This window comes from Neovison vison, chromosome 6 (assembly GCF_020171115.1).
Source record: "Neovison vison isolate M4711 chromosome 6, ASM_NN_V1, whole genome shotgun sequence".
NCBI classification, from domain to species: domain Eukaryota; kingdom Metazoa; phylum Chordata; class Mammalia; order Carnivora; family Mustelidae; genus Neogale; species Neogale vison.
In genome coordinates this window covers 115,395,259-115,413,356 of record NC_058096.1, presented here as the reverse complement: position 1 = coordinate 115,413,356, position 18,098 = coordinate 115,395,259, and the positions used below count along the sequence as shown (strand labels likewise).

At 37.9% G+C, this 18,098-nt stretch overlaps 1 protein-coding gene across 4 annotated transcripts in view; it reads right to left on the bottom strand.

The window, feature by feature from the left end:
- OPA1 (OPA1 mitochondrial dynamin like GTPase) overlaps positions 1–12,891 on the bottom strand; it is a 91,328-nt gene extending 78,437 nt beyond the window's left edge. For 2 of the 4 annotated variants that reach the window (XM_044252018.1, XM_044252020.1), the window contains exons 1-6: positions 12,680–12,891; positions 5,828–6,146; positions 5,077–5,173; positions 3,292–3,399; positions 2,740–2,793; positions 1,986–2,053 (exon numbers count right to left, since the gene is read on the bottom strand). In XM_044252018.1, coding sequence (XP_044107953.1) covers positions 1,986–2,053; positions 2,740–2,793; positions 3,292–3,399; positions 5,077–5,173; positions 5,828–6,146; positions 12,680–12,711 — 678 coding nt within the window. In that variant the 5' untranslated portion in view covers positions 12,712–12,891. The remainder of the gene's footprint in view (positions 1–1,985; positions 2,054–2,739; positions 2,794–3,291; positions 3,400–5,076; positions 5,174–5,827; positions 6,147–12,679) is intronic. The other 2 variants (XM_044252019.1, XM_044252021.1) reach the window with 2 other exon arrangements.
- Positions 12,892–18,098: the final 5,207 nt, after the last annotated feature.

Here is an 18,098-nt window from a genome sequence, read left to right as displayed (position 1 = left end):
TAAATTTTACATTCGTCATCTAAGTCTGGCCAGAAATTTTGGTACAACACAGACAACCATTAAGCTAAGACATGACTGCTTCAAACTCTGAATACCATTTTCGATCTGGAAATCTCATAGGTAAGCGTATCATAGGTAAGTACCAAGCCCTGAAACCCATAATGTTGCATATTAACAAAATTCAAAACCACTAGTTGAGGCTGGAAATACTTTTCCTGTATAATAAATTCTTATACTAGCATTTGCTACAATTTAATTTAAACCGTAATGAAAGTAGCTTAATTACAACTCTAGACTTAGTAATATTAATTGCTGAGCTTTTAATGGGAAAGATAATCCCCATAAATTATTAAGAAGTTAAAAAAAATAGTAGATGAGAACATTTACCTTCAAGCGAAGTACATTATAAAATAAAGCAGTAAATTTACTTTTATGTCTATTGTGTAAAATAACATCTGAAGACTATAATTATATTCCTAGGGATCCATTCTTTTGCTTCTTCTGTACTGCAAAGCTCCTGATCACTTACCAATTATTCGTTAAGCATCTTAGTAGGATTTTAAGGAGATTATCTGAGTTAGACCCTGAAACAGGTTTTTCATTCACCAAAGCAATCCTCGTTGGCCATACCAGAGAAGAGCAAAGATGCGGACCTCCCCTAAATGATCTAGGCAACAGGGCCTCATCACTCTAAAACTACACTACTAATCCAGTAAGAGAGGTTCCTACCCACTCCTTAGATTAGCTGTTGTCTGCATATTAAGTCTACCTGCATTAAGGGACAAGGCCTTGGCTCAAAATAAGCTTTGCACAATAGGCTAATTGCTATTCAAACTTTTCTCCCCAGTAGCATGAATAGTCAAGGGTGTTCCTTTTGTTAAAATGCCAATGGAAAAGGTATCAAACAAGATCAAGTTAAAAGGCAAATACACTTACACACACACACACATATGTACACACATTTTAAAATGTTTTCTCCGAAAGATCTAGTTAAAAGGCAAGAGAAAAGTCTTTTGAAATACTAGAATTCAAACTTGGAATATCGTATAAAAAGTTCAAAGTTAAAGGACAAGGAAAAAGATGGAAACCTACGCACAGGAATTATTTTCTTTCTGCCTTCCAAATAAACATAAAATTAATTTCCCTTCAATTTATAAAAACCATAATAACCTTCAGTATAAAAGTTACATATTCCATATTTAATTCTGAAATGTTCATTAAATATCTTTTTTAGGTATCTGTTTATATAAATATTATTTCAGAAAACTTCCAAGGAATCAGTTATGTCGCCAATTACAAAAGATGAAAAAAATGAAGACTAAGAGAATGTCAGGTTAACATATGAATATAAATAAAGAGCAATGCTTATGTTATTTTTTATCAGTAGCTCTCCCAAATGTTCGTATGGATTTTAACACAAGTACTGAAATTGACATAATTGAAATAAATCCATACACAGTTGTTAACTGTTAATGTGAGAGAATCAATTTATCCTCTAACAGCCCATTTCCTATTCCCTTAATATTTCCCCAAAGTATATGCCATGAAAACAGTAGTCCCTAGAATGTATTTCATGGAAAAAGGTTCTGTTGCTAAATAAATCTGGACGACTCTGTACACTTTGACTTCTCCTGGGATTCACAACGCACACAAGTATATTAAGGTCGAGAAGTCCTAGGGAAAAGAAAAGCCTGCTTATATTACTTAATCAGCTTTTCCTATACATATTTAACAATAAAGCCCTTTGTTGAAAACAATGCTTGTAACTAGTATTTCATAGAGCATATTTGAAGGAAATGGCCTTCTCCAATATTTCCAGAACTGTCACACAGTACCTCCACTTTGTACCAAGATTAAAAACACCTCTACTTAGATGTTTTTATATTTGCTCCTCAGATGTTACTGCTGTCAAATTTTCTAGGTGGGTAAAAACTATTTTATCTCTTTCAGGACTACTGATGTGATGAATTCTCCTTTGTACTTACCTTTCTATAATGCTTGTCACTTTCAGATCCATGATCTGTTGCTCTAAATGCTGTTTCTCCCGGTGAACCTTAAAGATAAATAATGCAGTCCTTTAAATTCTCCATTGCTGTCAAAAGTCCAAATTCCAACTTACTTTAAAGGCAAGTAGATTTTTAGAGCAAAAATCACTTTTTTGAAAAATAAAAGCTATTCCTATTTTAGGGAACATACTGGTAACCTATTCAAAAAACCCCCCCAAAAAACAAAAAAAACCTCTTTTTGAATATTATAGGACATGTTTTTAAAATTCCACTGAAAATTTCAATTAAAAAAAAAAAAGAAGACAATATTTGATAAGGATTATTTTCCATGAGAGTACTTACAGCTCAGTCATTTACCACTGCCATTACAGACCACAGATAGTAACAAAATAAATTTAAAATGTCAACTGTGACAGGGCAGATGAGACAAACTAAAATTACTTTTCATTTCAATTATCAGAAACAATCAAATCAAGTGATATTTTGAGAAAATATTTTGGTTAAGCAGTAATAATTTTAATCTTATAGATACATACTTAGGAATTTTAGTTTTACTGCAAAATAATTATTTCATTATTTTCTCCTGTAAGGTAAAGAATTTGCCCAATATAGTTCTGGAGTTTTAAAATTCAGCATAAGCAGCATAAATTTGGTCTGAAATTTTATTTGCAACTAGTTTATTAGAAGCATTTAAAAGGCATGTTAAGGTCAGCAAAAATGTCTGTTTACACACCTAACAAGAGAAGTAGGTCAGAAGCTCCTATGACTTCACTAACCAATTTGTGACCTGTGAAAAACCAGCAAAAGGGGAAATAGAAATGTAAAATTTGACAGGAATGAGCAAACAAGTATGTCTGAGATCTCAGAGTTATATCATGATAGGGCATGAATTGGGCAAATACAACAGGATTAACCTCAATAAATTCCACTCATTATGGTCCATCATAATTAAGTTTGTCTTAAAATCACCAAATTGGTTCTAACCAATTATGAAAAGCAAGCACATAGGAAGTCTCATCTACTTGTCAGGAACAAGAAATACTTTTTCCCTCATTGATTAAAGCCCAGCATGTTTAAACTCTTACAAATTTTCATTTCTGTTGCACTAACCAAAATTTAAAACCAATGAGCACCAATACTTTGTGTGTCCTTTTTTCAAAAACTTGTTTTTCATTTGTACTAACTGTTTTCATTTAAAAGACAGCAATCAACAATGAATATATCTCAGTACTTTTCCTCCAGGGTTTCTGATATTTTAAGTGAGATCAAATAGGTCCTTCCTTACCTGTGGTGAAAAAGTCCTTCAATAAGCTGAGGCTTTCAACAATCTTATCAAAGTCAGGTGCCAATTTTGCAAGGTCCTCTGAATTAGGAAGTGCTTTTCTAATTTTCTCTGGAGAAGACAAAAAAAAAAAAATTCTCAAAATAAGAATTTCACTATTAAAACATTTATAAAATTTAAATAACACCATACATAAGTGTCATATATAAATTTAAATTAAAATATATTTTGCATTTTTCTCCCTATTACAACCACAACTGCTACATGTATCTGGAACAATGTGTAATTCTGAGGATATTCCATGAGCCATGCAATTTGTTTAAAAAGACTCACCAATGTCTGGCTTAGATGGACAGCTTTGATCTATAAATTAAATGCCTTAAAACAAGCAGGAAATTAACAAGGTTAACACTGTATTGAATCAGAGGTAGTTTTAAGGAGAAAGTCACAGTGAAGAGGCCAAGAATAAAAGAAAAAAAGAGAAAAACGCCTCCTATAACACCTGGTCCAAACTCAAAAAAAGTAATGAAATCTCAGTTCAAGCTCAGAAACAGAGTTCCATTACTTTTCTCTGTCCTTTCACAGACTTTCAGAAAAGTCACACTTGTTACCACTCAGAAATAACTGTCTAAGAGCCCAAGGCACGCTTTGGTTTTATTTTTGCTAGCTTCATTTAAAAAATGATCAGAGTATTTACTTTTGTTTACAACTTTACAGTATCTTCTGAATTTACAGGATAGGCTTATCTTCTCTGCAGAAGACCAAAACACATAAATATTCTCAAAATAAGGATATGTGTCAGATATTGTTCTAGTGCTATAAAAAGCATTCCCCTGTTTAGTCTTCATAGCAACCCTACAGAACAATTACCATCAACTCCACTTTACAGGTGAGGGACTGAGCCACTGAGGTTAAGTAGCTGGACCAGCGAACAAGTGAGGAGTCAGGCTTCAAACCTAGCCAGGCCAGCTTCAGAATTCAGGCCCTCAGCCCCACACTGTGGTACTGGCAAATACATCAAAGTCGAAAGTTCTCCACATGAATATTGGAAAAATACTCAAAGAATACTTCAAATTCCTGCAGGTTCCTCTGTCAATGCAACACAGTTTTCTCTTTAAGGAAATGCCGTGTGAGTAAAAACAGAGATATTAATTCTACCCCCATATACACCTAGGCTAAGAAATTAGACAGAGTCTAAAAAAAAGAGGCTGAGGAAAATAATTTCATTCAAAAAAAATTTTTTTTAACTACTCAGTTTAATCTTGGCAATCAAAACTATCAAATATACTTTTTTCTCATTTACCCATTATAGAAAAAGGGGAACAGTGGCTGACTATGGGGAGAAATTACTCTGGACACATAGCAGACTTTAAAGGACCTGGTTACAAGAAGTGGAGGTAAACAAGGGAGCTAGTCAAAATTGACTAGTTAGGTAGGTCAGGGTGAATCTGTTCTGGGTACTAATACAAAACACTGAAAGTGAAGTCTAGAAGGCTGCTTAGCTGACAATCTATTAGTTAGCAAAAGATAAAAAATGAAAGCGTATGTTCACTATGGCTCTAAAATATTAACCACACACAGATTAGCTGCAACTAAAAGAAAATGTGAGTGATGGGTGAGGGCATTATTTTTTTTTCCTAACAATTTTTTCTCTGATATTCTGTTACGTCTATCATTCAAATAATATTGCTACACAGTAAGCTCATGAGTTAAGAAAATCTCAATACCACTATTTCTCTTTCCTAAAGACACAACCAAGAAACATGTTTTAATGTTGATGATACAGACCTAAATCGATATACTCATCAATTTCCCACACGATGTCAGGCACAATCCATTTATAGTCACTAAGGTCAGGTATCATATCTTTCCACTGATCAAAAGTCTAAAAGAAAAGAAAGTATGCCAATCAAATGCTCTGAATGTCATACAAAAATAGAGAAAAACTACCTTAATTTATCTAATTAAAACATGCTAATCTACTAAAAACGATTACTATGTTCAAATATTTTAAAAACAAAGTAGCCTTGGCTCTTCTAAAAATAAATTAGTTGGCCAGCATATAAAATATGTAAATGTTCCTTTACAAAATATGGAAAATATAAAAATTCAAAAGACAGTCTTCTTTCAAACAGGTTTCATGATTTGGCTTTAAACAATACTGTAGAACAGAAGACAAACCAGGGGTCAGGACACATTGCCTCTACTCTCAAAGCTGCCCAAAAGTGGTTGTGTTAGCATGCCACCTACTTTCTTGTCTGAGCTACTAAGTGGCAAGCTGAAAATCAAACCTAGGTGACCTCACTCCAGCCCAATGCTCCTTCCATTAGGGCCATTCTGATCTCTTATAAGTATAACCAAGATTCAGAGAGCAGTTTCTATTGGCATCATTAAAACAACTTAGCACATGGTAGAGATACACAATACATTTTTAAATATCAAATTACAGTCTACTGCACTAAAGAAAAATGATTTGTGCTACAAACCCTTCAAATAATCATGCTAAAATAACTGAAAAAGCAATGGAAACGAGACTCACCTTTTTGGCTGTATAGCCACCCCCAACAGCAGATCCTAGTATGAGATAGCGAAGTTTTAAGAGTCTTGCAGCTAATCTCGCTGGCCAAAAATTCCTGCGTGGCTGGTAGCCATATTTAATTGGAGAAAGTTTCAATTTACGTAAGGGAAGGTTAGTTAAAGAGGAAAACTGATGAAATGACGTCCTGAATTGGGGTCTCTGAAGCTTTAAGGTAGGATGATGTGAATGATAAATGCTTCGTGAAACCAGATGCAGTTTTTGTAACGGTAAGCTTCCTTTGATTCCAGAGCTATGTTTCACTAAGGACTGGCAGACCTCACTAAAAAAAACAAAAAACAAAAAACAAAAAAACATGGGACAAAGATCAGACTGGGTAATAGTACAAAGGAAATGATAAAAAAAAAAAAAAAGCAATATGCACAAGAGAAAACACACCTGCGGGCATGTGTTCAAACCCACTATGTCGGACTGCACCTTGCATTTACTAACCATTTATTACACGCCAGGCACTGCTGCATGCAGCATGCGCTACCTCCTTTAATTCTGCTAAAAATCCTATGGTGAAAATGCCAGTATTACCTCCATCCTACCAATGAGGAAAAGGTGGCATACACACATAAATAACTGGCCCATGTCCACACAGACAGGATTCAAACCCAAGAGCTGGGACTCCAGAGCCTGTCCTCTTGTTTACTTCTTTTATTAACTGTTATTCGCTGTCAATAAAACTGGAAAACAAAATGAATGCAAACCCTGCTTTTAAGCACAAAAATTCCAACAGCTTAGAATACCTATTCTTTGGCCTCTCCTCTAGGTCTCAGGATCCTGAGACAGTCCAGGGATAGAAACTAAGGAAAAATCATTAACTGTAGATAAGGCACCTGACTGAAAGTTTCTGAGTAGAATAAATTAATTAAAGAGTAATGAAAGAAGATACTAAAAGCAATGTGCAACAATCTGAATATTTGTGTCCTCCCCCAATTTATATATGGAAGCCTAATTCTCAACATGAAGTATTTGGAGGTGAGGCCTTTGGGAGGTAATTTGCTTTGTATGTGGTCATGGACACGGAGCCCCTGTGTTGGGACTGGTGCCTTTATAAGGAAATAAATGGCATGTATCTCTCTGTCCCCTCTCTTTCTTGTGAGGTCACAAAAAGATGATGCCTGTCTATAAGCCAGGAAGAGAGTCCTCACCATACACAAATATGCTGGCACTTTGATCCTGGAGTCTCAGCCACCAATAACTGTGAGAAATAAATGTTTACTGTTGAAGCCACCCAGCTTTTGGTAATTTGGGGAGTGATAAGGTGACTGTTTATCAGTTGTGCAGATATAAGGGAACAAGCTAGAGTGAGTTGAGGTGGCAGCACTGAAAAAGGAAAGACAGATACCAGAATGATGAACTGACATGGGAATCAAGGGAAGAAGCAAATAGTAATCCTGACATTTTTGCCACTTACAGATATTTAAAAAAACAAAAACAAAAACAAAAAAAAAAACAAGAGCCTAACCAACTGGGTGGGGCGAGTAGCCCACGGTTCCATAATATTTAGCTCAAACTTCTTCTAGCTCTCTTCTTACAGCCACTTAGTGTTTTGAGCCAGATAAACTTTGGTTCCATTATAGTTTCACTGCTTAGTTGTGTGCAGTCAAGGACAAATAATGAACTTGCCAAAGGCTCAGTTTTAAAAAAATCTGTTAAAATGGGATAATAGCTACATCAGAGTTATTGTCAATACTCACTAATCTAAGTTACCTTCTCAGACCATAATCCCCTTCACCCCTTCACTACAACCATCTTTGATCTTACTGGAAGAACCAAGTCATGGATCCTTCTATCTTCTTAACCTATTAGTCTCTACCTTATCTATTTACCTCCTTACCCACCTTATAAATAGTACATAGCTCATAGTTCACAGTTTCAATGACTCTTTTACAAATACTCTAAACTCAATTGCCCTCTGGTTTTTTGTTACACTTGTCTGGCAAAATGTAAACCCTAGATGAACCTTATCACTTTAAGCCTGTACCAAGGGAATGAACACTACTGAAGAAAACCGCACCTACTGGACACACATCTCACCTTGGCTCCAAGAATGCTTGACAATCCTACTCTGCTTAACAATCCATTCTTCCACTCTCTGCTAGGACCATTTCGGATGTTCTCCCCACTCCTCTACCCTCCCATATTCTCCCTATACTTCCTGCAATTTTCTGGAGAAAATGGAAGCTATCTGAAGGAGACATGCTGTTGCTTCCTTGCTTCCTATTGCATCTACGCCCACCCTCCTCTAGGTGCTCCCCCTGAATTCCTGGAGCCCTGAACCCTGAGTCCTGTAAGATTACAGTAAGTACTCCTTTTCCCTTCAAAGGCAACTCCCTCTGTTTCCTCTGAATTCCCTATTTAGGAATCACTAGTCAAGTCTCTCTCAATTTAAGGAAGAGATGGAAAAAAACCTCCAGTTCCCTGCTCTAGCTATTCTATTAAAAGCCAAACCAACCTGATTTCCATTTGTATCACTTCACTGAAACAGCCCTTACTGAAATGTCCTGATGCCTTCCAATGGGCATTTATTTTTTCAATTCTCATTTTCTCTCTCTCAGCAATATCTGACCCCTCCTTGCAGGAACTCCTTTATACCAACAGTCACTAGCTTGACTCCACTCACTGACCCCTCTTTTTCAGGCCACCTCTTCCCCAACTACCCCTTCCCCCCCCTTTTGGATTTATTTATTTTAGAAAGACAGACAGCTTGTGAGCATGGAGGGTAGGGGGAAGAAGGAGAGGGAAAGAGAATCCCAAGCAGACTCCCCAGTGAGTGCACAGCCCAACATGGGCTTGATCCTAGGACCCAGAGACCACCCCTCCAGCCAAAATCAAGAATCAGATGCTCAACCAACTGAGCCACCGAGGCACCCCTTCCCAACTACCTTTTAAAAGCTGGGAGCATGGGACTCAGATGTAAAGTCACTTTTCTTCTCATTCTATTCACTCTTCCTTACTAATCTTAACTATACCCATTTCCTCAATTACCATATACATATTCATATTTCTCCAAACTTCTACATCTAATACAAATAGTTAAGTTCCAGAGCCTTGTGTCCAACTGCCTACTGAACACCACCCCTTAGATATCGAAAAGTATCCCAAATGTCCAAATTCAAATTCATGATATCTTTCCTCCCTCCCCTCAAACCCAGACCCTCTCTAGTACTTCCTGTATCAGGAAATGGCAAAAACATCTGTCTGGCAGTTGCACAAGACATAGGCTTGGGGCTCATTCTTGATACCTTCCTCATCCTCAAGTTCTACTTCCAACACAGATCTCGGAGCTTCCATTTCTCCCATCTCCACTACCAGGGTTCCTTACCTGGGCTGCTGTTAACAGTCCTGACTGTGGTGTTTTCCACAGCACAATCAGAGCACTCTTCTGAAATGTGAATCTGATCACTGTCACTCACCTGCATAAATCTCAATGCCTCCTCCTACACTCAGAATAAAATCCAAACTCTCCATGGTCTGGTCCTGCCTCTCTCCCTCTTACCTCCCAGCTCCACCCAGACCAGTTTTCATCTAGCTCCTCGACTGTGCCATACTCCTTCCCACCTCAAGGCCCTGATACCCACTGCGCCTGGACAAACTCTTCTACCTACTTAACTCCCATTACTCCTGTTAACTCTGGTCACAAATGGTTTCACCTCAGCAGTCCCTCCTCTCCTGGACCTACATTCTAATTTGAGTCCCTTGCTACTTTTCTTAGCTTCTTCAGTGCACATAAAATTGGCATTAAATAATAGTGTAATTATTGGATTAATATTTGTCTCTACCAGTAAACTGCAATCTTCATAAAGCCAGGGTGGTCCTGTTTTGCTTCTCGCTGTATTTCTAAAGCCCAGCCCAGTGCTTCACAAGTAGTAGATGCTTAATAAATTCACTGAATGAACATATGTAATTGGGACAACAGCAAAAACAAAACAAAAGGTGAAAGAACCTAGCAATGACCATAGAGTAAGTACTCAACAAATGTCATTTCAACATTAACCGCACTAACCTCTACTAATGTATCAATGAGTACACTGTATCCCTCAAAAGTTGTTTTATTTTTTCAAAAAAGGAGTTAATCCAAATATATATCCAAATTAGATAAACTCAAGACCCAAGTAGTCCTACTGCTAAGATGCTCTTATAAAGTTTATTGAATTAAACATATGTTTAAGAGTGTAATACAGGCTTGAAAGGAATTCATGGAAATTAAAGCTGTAATAATCAATTAAGAAAAAAAAAATGAACAGCAACACCAAAAAATGTATTAAGGAAACTCCTGGGAACTTAGAACATAAAGAAAAAAGGTGGAAACCCTGAGAAAAAAGTGACTCAGAGAATTGGTATCCCAAGTGGGGATGTGTGTGGAATGTGTTTCAAAGGATACACAAAATAACTCACTGGGATTCAGGAAAAAGTGCCAACGCTTCTAAATACAGTGTTTTTTTGTATCTCATCTTTCAAGATTATGTTAGGGTAGAATTATAATGTAAATAATTAAGTAATACAGCGATATATGTAATTCAAAATAAGTGTGTATATGCACATTTGTGGCATATGCCTACTTTTTTTTTTAATATGATAAGCACAGATCATATTTTGCAAATCATGGACATACAGGATCAACCTAAGAAGACCAATTCATCTAACAGGAGTCAAAAAAAAAAAAAGAAGAAGAAGAAAAATGGAAGGAAGAAAAGAAAAGAAAACTGAAGAACTAAAGAAAGAATCTTTTTAACGGAAAGGCCCACTAGTACCAAGCCAGATTTGGGTGGGGGTGAGGGGGGGACCCACACCTTTCTCAAGGACAAAGCCTTGAGAAATTAAAGATAAGGCCAAGATCCTGAAAGCTCCTGTGAAGGGAAAAGCAGAATACCTACAAAAACACAAAAATCAGATTGTCCTGAGAGTCTATATTAGTAACAAAGGATTCTAGAAAAAAATGTACCAATGCCTTTACCGTTCTGAAAAAGTATTTTGAATATAGACTTCTATATTTGGCCAAACTAAAAACCAATGTGATGCAAAACAACCACCTCCATGACTCCTGAAATCATGTATTCTCTCTCATCTATCATCTAAGTATATAACATCTCCTAATATGAATTCTTTTTTCAACAAATTTACCAAACATTTATTGCACCTAAATAAATGTTGGTCACTATCTTGTTATTTGTCAGTGCGTATGTGTTTACATACCTTATATCAAAAAAATGTTTATGTTCCGATCTGCTTAAGAATGGGAATTTAAATGTACTCCTTCATAACAAACATGCAAAAGACAAACTCCAGAGCTTGACACTTCTAACCTTCCACATCTCCTCTTCTGCAAGAAAGCTAAACTGTGCTATCAACATAAACACTTTTAAGCCATGACTCTGTGGAGTCCATAATAACTTAAGAAACAATTTAGCCAACAGCATCCACCTGAATAAACAAATATTAGTTATTAATCAGTCTGTTAAGTTCAAATTTTAAAGTTTTCCTATATGTCTCAACTGTTCCAATGAAGCATGATGTTTTCTGCAAAGCCTTTTCCCTTTTTATTTAAATAACATTAGGTATGTTTCTCCAGGAAACAGGGAGGAGTAGAAATAAAAAGGTAGTAAATAATTTACTGCAGTATCAAGAGCTGTGGATTTACTCAGAAACTCAAATTCCATAAAATTAGAAATAACTATCCAATTATTCTAATTGACTATAACTATTGTTATGTCATCCAGTTCTAAATTTAGACTCAACCTTCATAAAAAATGGATACAATTCCTTATAAAAACTATCAATTATCCATACCCTTTAAACAATATGAAAAAATTCAAGACAGGTGTTGAGAGGCTAATTCAGGAAAACCAAGTTTTTTCAACCCTATTTGATGCATATTACTTCTTATCAACAGCCTGCAACAATAAGTTAAGCCTGAAAGTATCTAAGGATATTAGAACACAAATACATTTAAAGATAAAGTCAAATTTAAATCTTATTGAAATGTATATAGTAACCCACAGGAATGAAAGGATCCTAAGATGTTTTTTACTTGGAATTAAACCAGGCCAGGGCAGCAATAACCATGTGATAAGAAAGTTGGTGTTATATTCACCACTTTTCATCCAAAGCAAGTCTTCCTCCCTAAACGCTGAAAAAGCTGCTATTGAGAGGGCATCTCTAATCACCATCTCCGACACCATTTGCGTCACTGCCCAGATCAGACTCCAAATCCCACTCATTTGTTTAAATAGCTTGTGTCAAAGCCTCGGACAATTCCATATTATCAGTGGCCACTGGACCTCAGCTTTTAGTTTAGAAGAAAGCGGATTGATAATCAGACGACTAGGACAATAGGCAGAGCCTCCTCACTCTGGGAGAAGAACGAGTACCCGCAAGAGCAACGTACACCTGTCGTGGAGGTAGAATAAAGAGGTGAAAGGCGGAGAGGGGGACACATGAATAGAGCCAGGAGCCAGGGACGTAGAGGGCAGAAACAAGAAGCAACCAGAGACAGCGATAGCAGCAAGGACAGAAAGGTGAAAGAGGCAGGGACAAAAGGACAACAGAGACAGGCCAAGACTGAAAAGAGCCCAGAATCTTCGAGTGGCACAGGACAGGAACAAGGGCCAGTACTGCAGCCGCCACCTCAGGGAAGCCGGGTCAGAGCTCCTGTAACCACGGGTCCTCAAAAATATCCCGGAATCCTCCAACCTTCCTCCGCCTGGCCTGAAAGTTATGTGCACATTCTGGAGGTAGTGATGAAATAACTCGGCTTTTCGGAGGCCCCAGAAATAACGGGGCCAGGTCGGAGCCCACACTTACCAGGCCACGGCGGCCCGGTGTAGTCGCCACATCCCGCCGGCGAGGAGGTCACACAGGCGCCTACAGGGCCACGCGGGAGCCCGGGTGTCAGCCCCCGTCCGGCCCTTGCTCCAGGAATGACCCAGGAAGAAGCCCTCGGCAACAAGGGCACCGAGCAGCCGCTGCGGCCCTCCCAATGGCGCATGGACTTCCGTGAGAGCCCGCCCGGCACCCGTACTCGGTCCGTCAGAAAAACAAGCACCCACCCACCCTTTCTAGGAGGGCAGCACAAACGGTCCGCGGTGGACTCGTGCTTTCGCTCAGAGCCTCCAGAGGAAACAAGCACTTTCCGCTTCCCCTCACCTTTTCCCTCCCTCTTCGTTTCCGGATGGAATTAACGAAATTTGAGTTTCCCCGGTCAAAGATTTGGAGAGGGGAGGAGTTGAGAGTTGAGCAGGGACTGGCGGGGTGTAGGGCGAAGAAAGCGGATTGATAAATTCTCTCTAGGTGGCTATCGGCTACCGATTTAAGAAAATTTAGTACTGAGGGGTCATGGAGGAGCCTACGTAGTACCAAATGAATACAGTGATAGGGTAAGAGTATAATAAAAGCCAGTGGTTGCCAGTGGATTGTTTGGTGTCCTTGTTTACAAAGCACTTTCAGAACAATCCTGGGAAGCAAGGGGAGTCGTGGATTGGTTAAGTGCTTTAGGATCCTCTGAAGGTCACATCTGAGAAGGGCTCGAATGAGCAGCTGTGGGTTTGGAATAAGTTTGTGCGCTTTATAAATGCATCGAAAATGATTTTTCCCCCCATTCAGTTTTTAAATGGTTTTCATTTGGCTTTTAATCCCACTCATTTGTTTAAATGGCTTGTGTCAAAGCCTCGGACAATTCCATATTATCAGTGGCCACTGGACCTCAGCATTTAGTTTAGAATGTTGGGTAATCAGCACTCTCCTTAGTTGGCTTCCCTCTCTGGGTTTTTAGGACATAACCTTTTCCTTTTTTTTCCAGGAGCCGCTACTCTCCATTCTCTTTTGCTGGTTCTTCCACCCCCAAAACTCTTACTGTAGGAAGCTTCCAGAGCTCAGAGATCCTGGGCCCCTTTCCCTATCTTCATTCTCTTCCTATCTAATCTGAATCAGTTTTATGACTTTAAATACTGTTTTCCCTTAACACTCTGTGTTTTATGAGGAAATTGAGGCCCATAAAAAGACTTGGTCCATAAAGGTAATAAAGTCAATTGCTGGCTTAACCAAGACCAAAATCAAAGGGCCCTATTCCCCCTTCTTCACTTCAAGGGCACCCCCACCCCCAACTCCTTTTCCCTTAATCAGAGGAATCGTAAATCAGTATCCATCCATTCACAACAAAGCCAAGTATTAGACCCAGTCATTGCTAGTAAACTTCCCAAACGTAGGACTCTGGGGATTTTCTTTCTTATATTTATTGTGGTGACTATTTTAATGGCAGGTCCAGTTAGGAACTTGCTATACTGACCTCTGCAAACTGTAGCTTTTTCCAGGATTGCAGAGTTGTGCAAAATTCCTTTGTTACTGTTGCTTCCCAGTTGTTTTTAAAAAATAAGAGAAACCAAATATGGTAACTAACCCCTCTCATGTATGGGTTACCTTTACATTTCACAAAGCCCCCCCCCTTTTTTTTTTTTTGCGATTCTATTTCTAGGCAGAAATGGAATACTGAAACATTCCCACATGTGCAAAGACAAAGGCATGTTTATTTTTGCATTGTATGAAATAGTGAAAGATTGGAATCTATATTATTAAAAGATAAACTGAGGCATAATAAAAATTGTAAACATTTATTTGATCGAAATTGATTTGAATTAAGCAGTGCCAAGCCAGAATTGATTAGGATTGCTCCATCAACAGGAGCCAGGGACAAAACTTTTATAGAGAAGAAAGGGAAGCAAAAGCAAGGAAATTATTTGTTTGGCTAATAGCTTACATGATTGCCTTATTTGGGAAAGTCTCGTTAACTGTGATTGGTTGCCTTTTTTTTTTTTTAAGTTAAATACAATTAGCCAACGTATGGTATACCATTTATTTCAGGTGTCTAGTTCAGTAATTCATCAGTATTGCTTTCTTAACCTTAGGCATTTACAGGTTTCCGTTTTGGTTTGCTTAGTAGGCTGCCAAGGTATTAGAACCAAGTTGGTCTATGTATTCAGCCCATTCCCAACATAATCCCAGCAAGTATTGCAGAAATTAACAATTTATTCTAAAATGTATGTAGAAATGCAAAGTGCCTAGAATATCCAAAACAAAGAACAAAACTAAAGTATTTATAACCAACTGACAAGACTAAATATTATAATCAAGATAGTATAGTACTGGGATAAAAAATAGATGAAGGGACCAAATTAGAGGGCTCAGAAACAGATCTCTGTGCAGTCAATTGACTTTTTACAAAAGCACCAAAGCAATTCAATAAATATGGAAGTCTTTCCAATAAATGATGTGAAAAATATTGAGTATCTATATGGGAAAAATATATCCTGCATATGATACACATAGAATTTAATATAAATTTATATCATATACAAAAATTGTTATACATAAACAAAAATTATGTAAGTTGGGACACAGTCCTAAATGTAAAAATAAAAACTATAAATCTAAAATAGACCAAGATTTCTTAGGTCACACACAGCATGTAATACCACAAAATTTAAATTGATAAATTAGACTCCATCAAACTGAAATACTTCTGCTCATGAAATAACAACACTGAGAAAATTTAATAGACAAACATCAAATTTGGAGAAGGTATTTTTAGAATATTTATCTGACAAAGTATACATCTCCAGAATATGCAAAAAGTTCTTACAACTCAGTAGTGAGATAAAAAATTTGCTTTGAATGTTTGTACTAAGGCCCATTTTGTTAGGATTAAGGGTCTTTGGGAGGCCTTAAATCATGAGGGGGAAGCCCTCAGGAATGGGATTAGCCTCTTATAAAAGAGACCCTACATTGCTCCCTGAATTTTCCATACTATAAAGTTACAGCAAAAAAGACAGTCATTTATGAAGCAGAAAGCAGACTCTCACTGACCCAAACAAGACCACCCTGGTGCCTTGATCTTGGACTCCCCAGCCTCTAGAACTGTGAGAAAGTTGTGTCTTTATATGCTACCCAATATATGGTATTTTGTTATAGCAACCCAAATGGACTAAGACACAACCCAGTTAAAAATTCAAACACTACACAAAGGAAGATATATATATCTTACATACAGTGCTCACACATAAAGTGCTCAATGTTAATGGTCATCAAGGAAATGCAAATTAAAGCCACAATGAGACAGCAGTCTATCTTCACTAAAACTACTAGCCTTAAAAGATATACCAAGTTTGGCAAGCATGTGAGACAACCAGAGCTGTCAGCCACTGCTGATGGGAACGTACATGATATGACCACTTTGGAAAAATATATGGCAGTTTCTTACAAAGTTAAACATACACCTCTCCTTTGGTCTAGCAATTCCAGTCATACAGACTTATCTAAGAGAGAAAAAAAACGTGTTGTGCACAAAAAGGCTTATACAAAAATGTTCATAGCAGCTTTATTCATAGTAGCCAAGAACTGGAACCAAACCAAATGTGCATCAACAAGAAAATGGATAAATGAATTTATACAAGGAAATACTACTCAACATCAAAGAGGAAACAACTACTGGACGTGTAACAACATGAATCAATCTAACAGGCATGCTGAAATCAAAAAGGATGTTCCACTTGTGGGAAAATGGGTGTTGGGAGTGGGAAAGGAACGTTAGGGAACTTTTTTAGGAAGATGGAAATGTTAGGAGTCTGAGTTACTTAGATGTATCTGTTTATCATAATGTGCAGCTAAGAACAGGGCATTCCAAGTTTCAGATATGTGTATGTATACTTTGCAAGCATTTATATATTGATTGAGTGGGGAGAGTTGAAGTGGGTGGAGACTAGAGGGAACAAGAATGACAAAATGTAGATAATTATGGAAGCAGTGTGGTAGGTACCCGAGGGCTCCGTATACTATTCTGTTCACTTTGTACATACTGGAAAATTTTCATCATAATGGCTTTAAAATTTATCACAGACTTCTTATAAAAATGATGCAGGAAGAAAAACAAAATGAATGTAACAGAAAAGCAGTCTTGTGGGTGTATGAAGGAGGGTAACGGTGAATATGAAAGGCACACAGCCTGCGTACTATGTAGAATTTATTCTAGCTGTATTTGTTTCCTATTTGGCTACAACAGATTACCCCGAATGTAATGACTTAAAACAAAACAAACATTATCTTACTGTTCTATGGGTCAGACTTAAAAAATGGGTTTCGGGGCGCCTGGGTGGCTCAGTGGGTTAAGCGGCTGCCTTCGGCTCAGGTCATGATCTTAGAGTCCTGGGATCGAGTCCCGCATCGAGCTCTCTGCTCAGCAGGGAGCCTGCTTCCCTCTCTCTCTCTCTGCCTGCCTCTCTGTCTACTTGTGATTTCTCTCTGTCAAGTAAATAAATTAAAAAAAAAATCTTAAAAAAAAATGGGTTTCGCTGGGCTAAAATCAAAACGCGTACAGTGCTGCTTCCTGTTGGAGGGCGACTCTCAGGAAGAAGCTGGCTCTTTGCCTTTTACAGCTTTTAGATGCTCCCCACATTCCTTGGCTTCTGGCTCATTTCTGTCTTCAAAGCTAGCAATGACTGTTTGAATCTTTGTAATATCATAGCCTTTGACCCTGACTGTCCTGCTTTCCTCTTCTGCATTTAGGGACCCTTATGGTTGCATTGGGACCATCCAAAGAATCTAGGATAATCTTCTTATTTCATTTATTTATTTATTTTCCCAATATTTTATTTTTATTTATTTGACAGAGATCACAAGTAGGCAGAGAGACAGGCAGAGAGAGAGGAGGAAGCAGGCTCCCCGCCGAACAGAGAGTCCGATGTGGGGCTCGATTCCAGGACCCTGAGATCATGACCTGAGCCGAATCAGGGGCTTTAACCCACTGAGCCACACAGGGGCCCCATAATCTTCTTATTTTAAAGTCAGGGGTTAGCAACCTTAATTCCATCTGCATCCTTAATTCTCCTTTGCCATATTCACGGGTTCTAGGAAATAGGATGCAGACTTCTTTGTGGGAGGCATTATTCTGCCTACCTCACAGCTCCATTTAAATTCTTTTCAGTGAGGTCTCTCTGATGCTAAGGAGTGTGTGCGCGTGCTTGAAGTATCAAGTTTATGCAGCTCAGTCACACTTGGAAATAGCTGTTGCTTTAAAACTGTACTTCTAATATTTGTTCTTTATATTTATCATTTTCTTAGTTTTAATGACTTTCATACCTTTTTCTTCTTATCCTGAAATCTAAGAAGAAACCTCAAGTCCGCATTCCATGTCACAAATTTCATTTTCTACAGTGGCACTTTTGCCTTCTAAGTA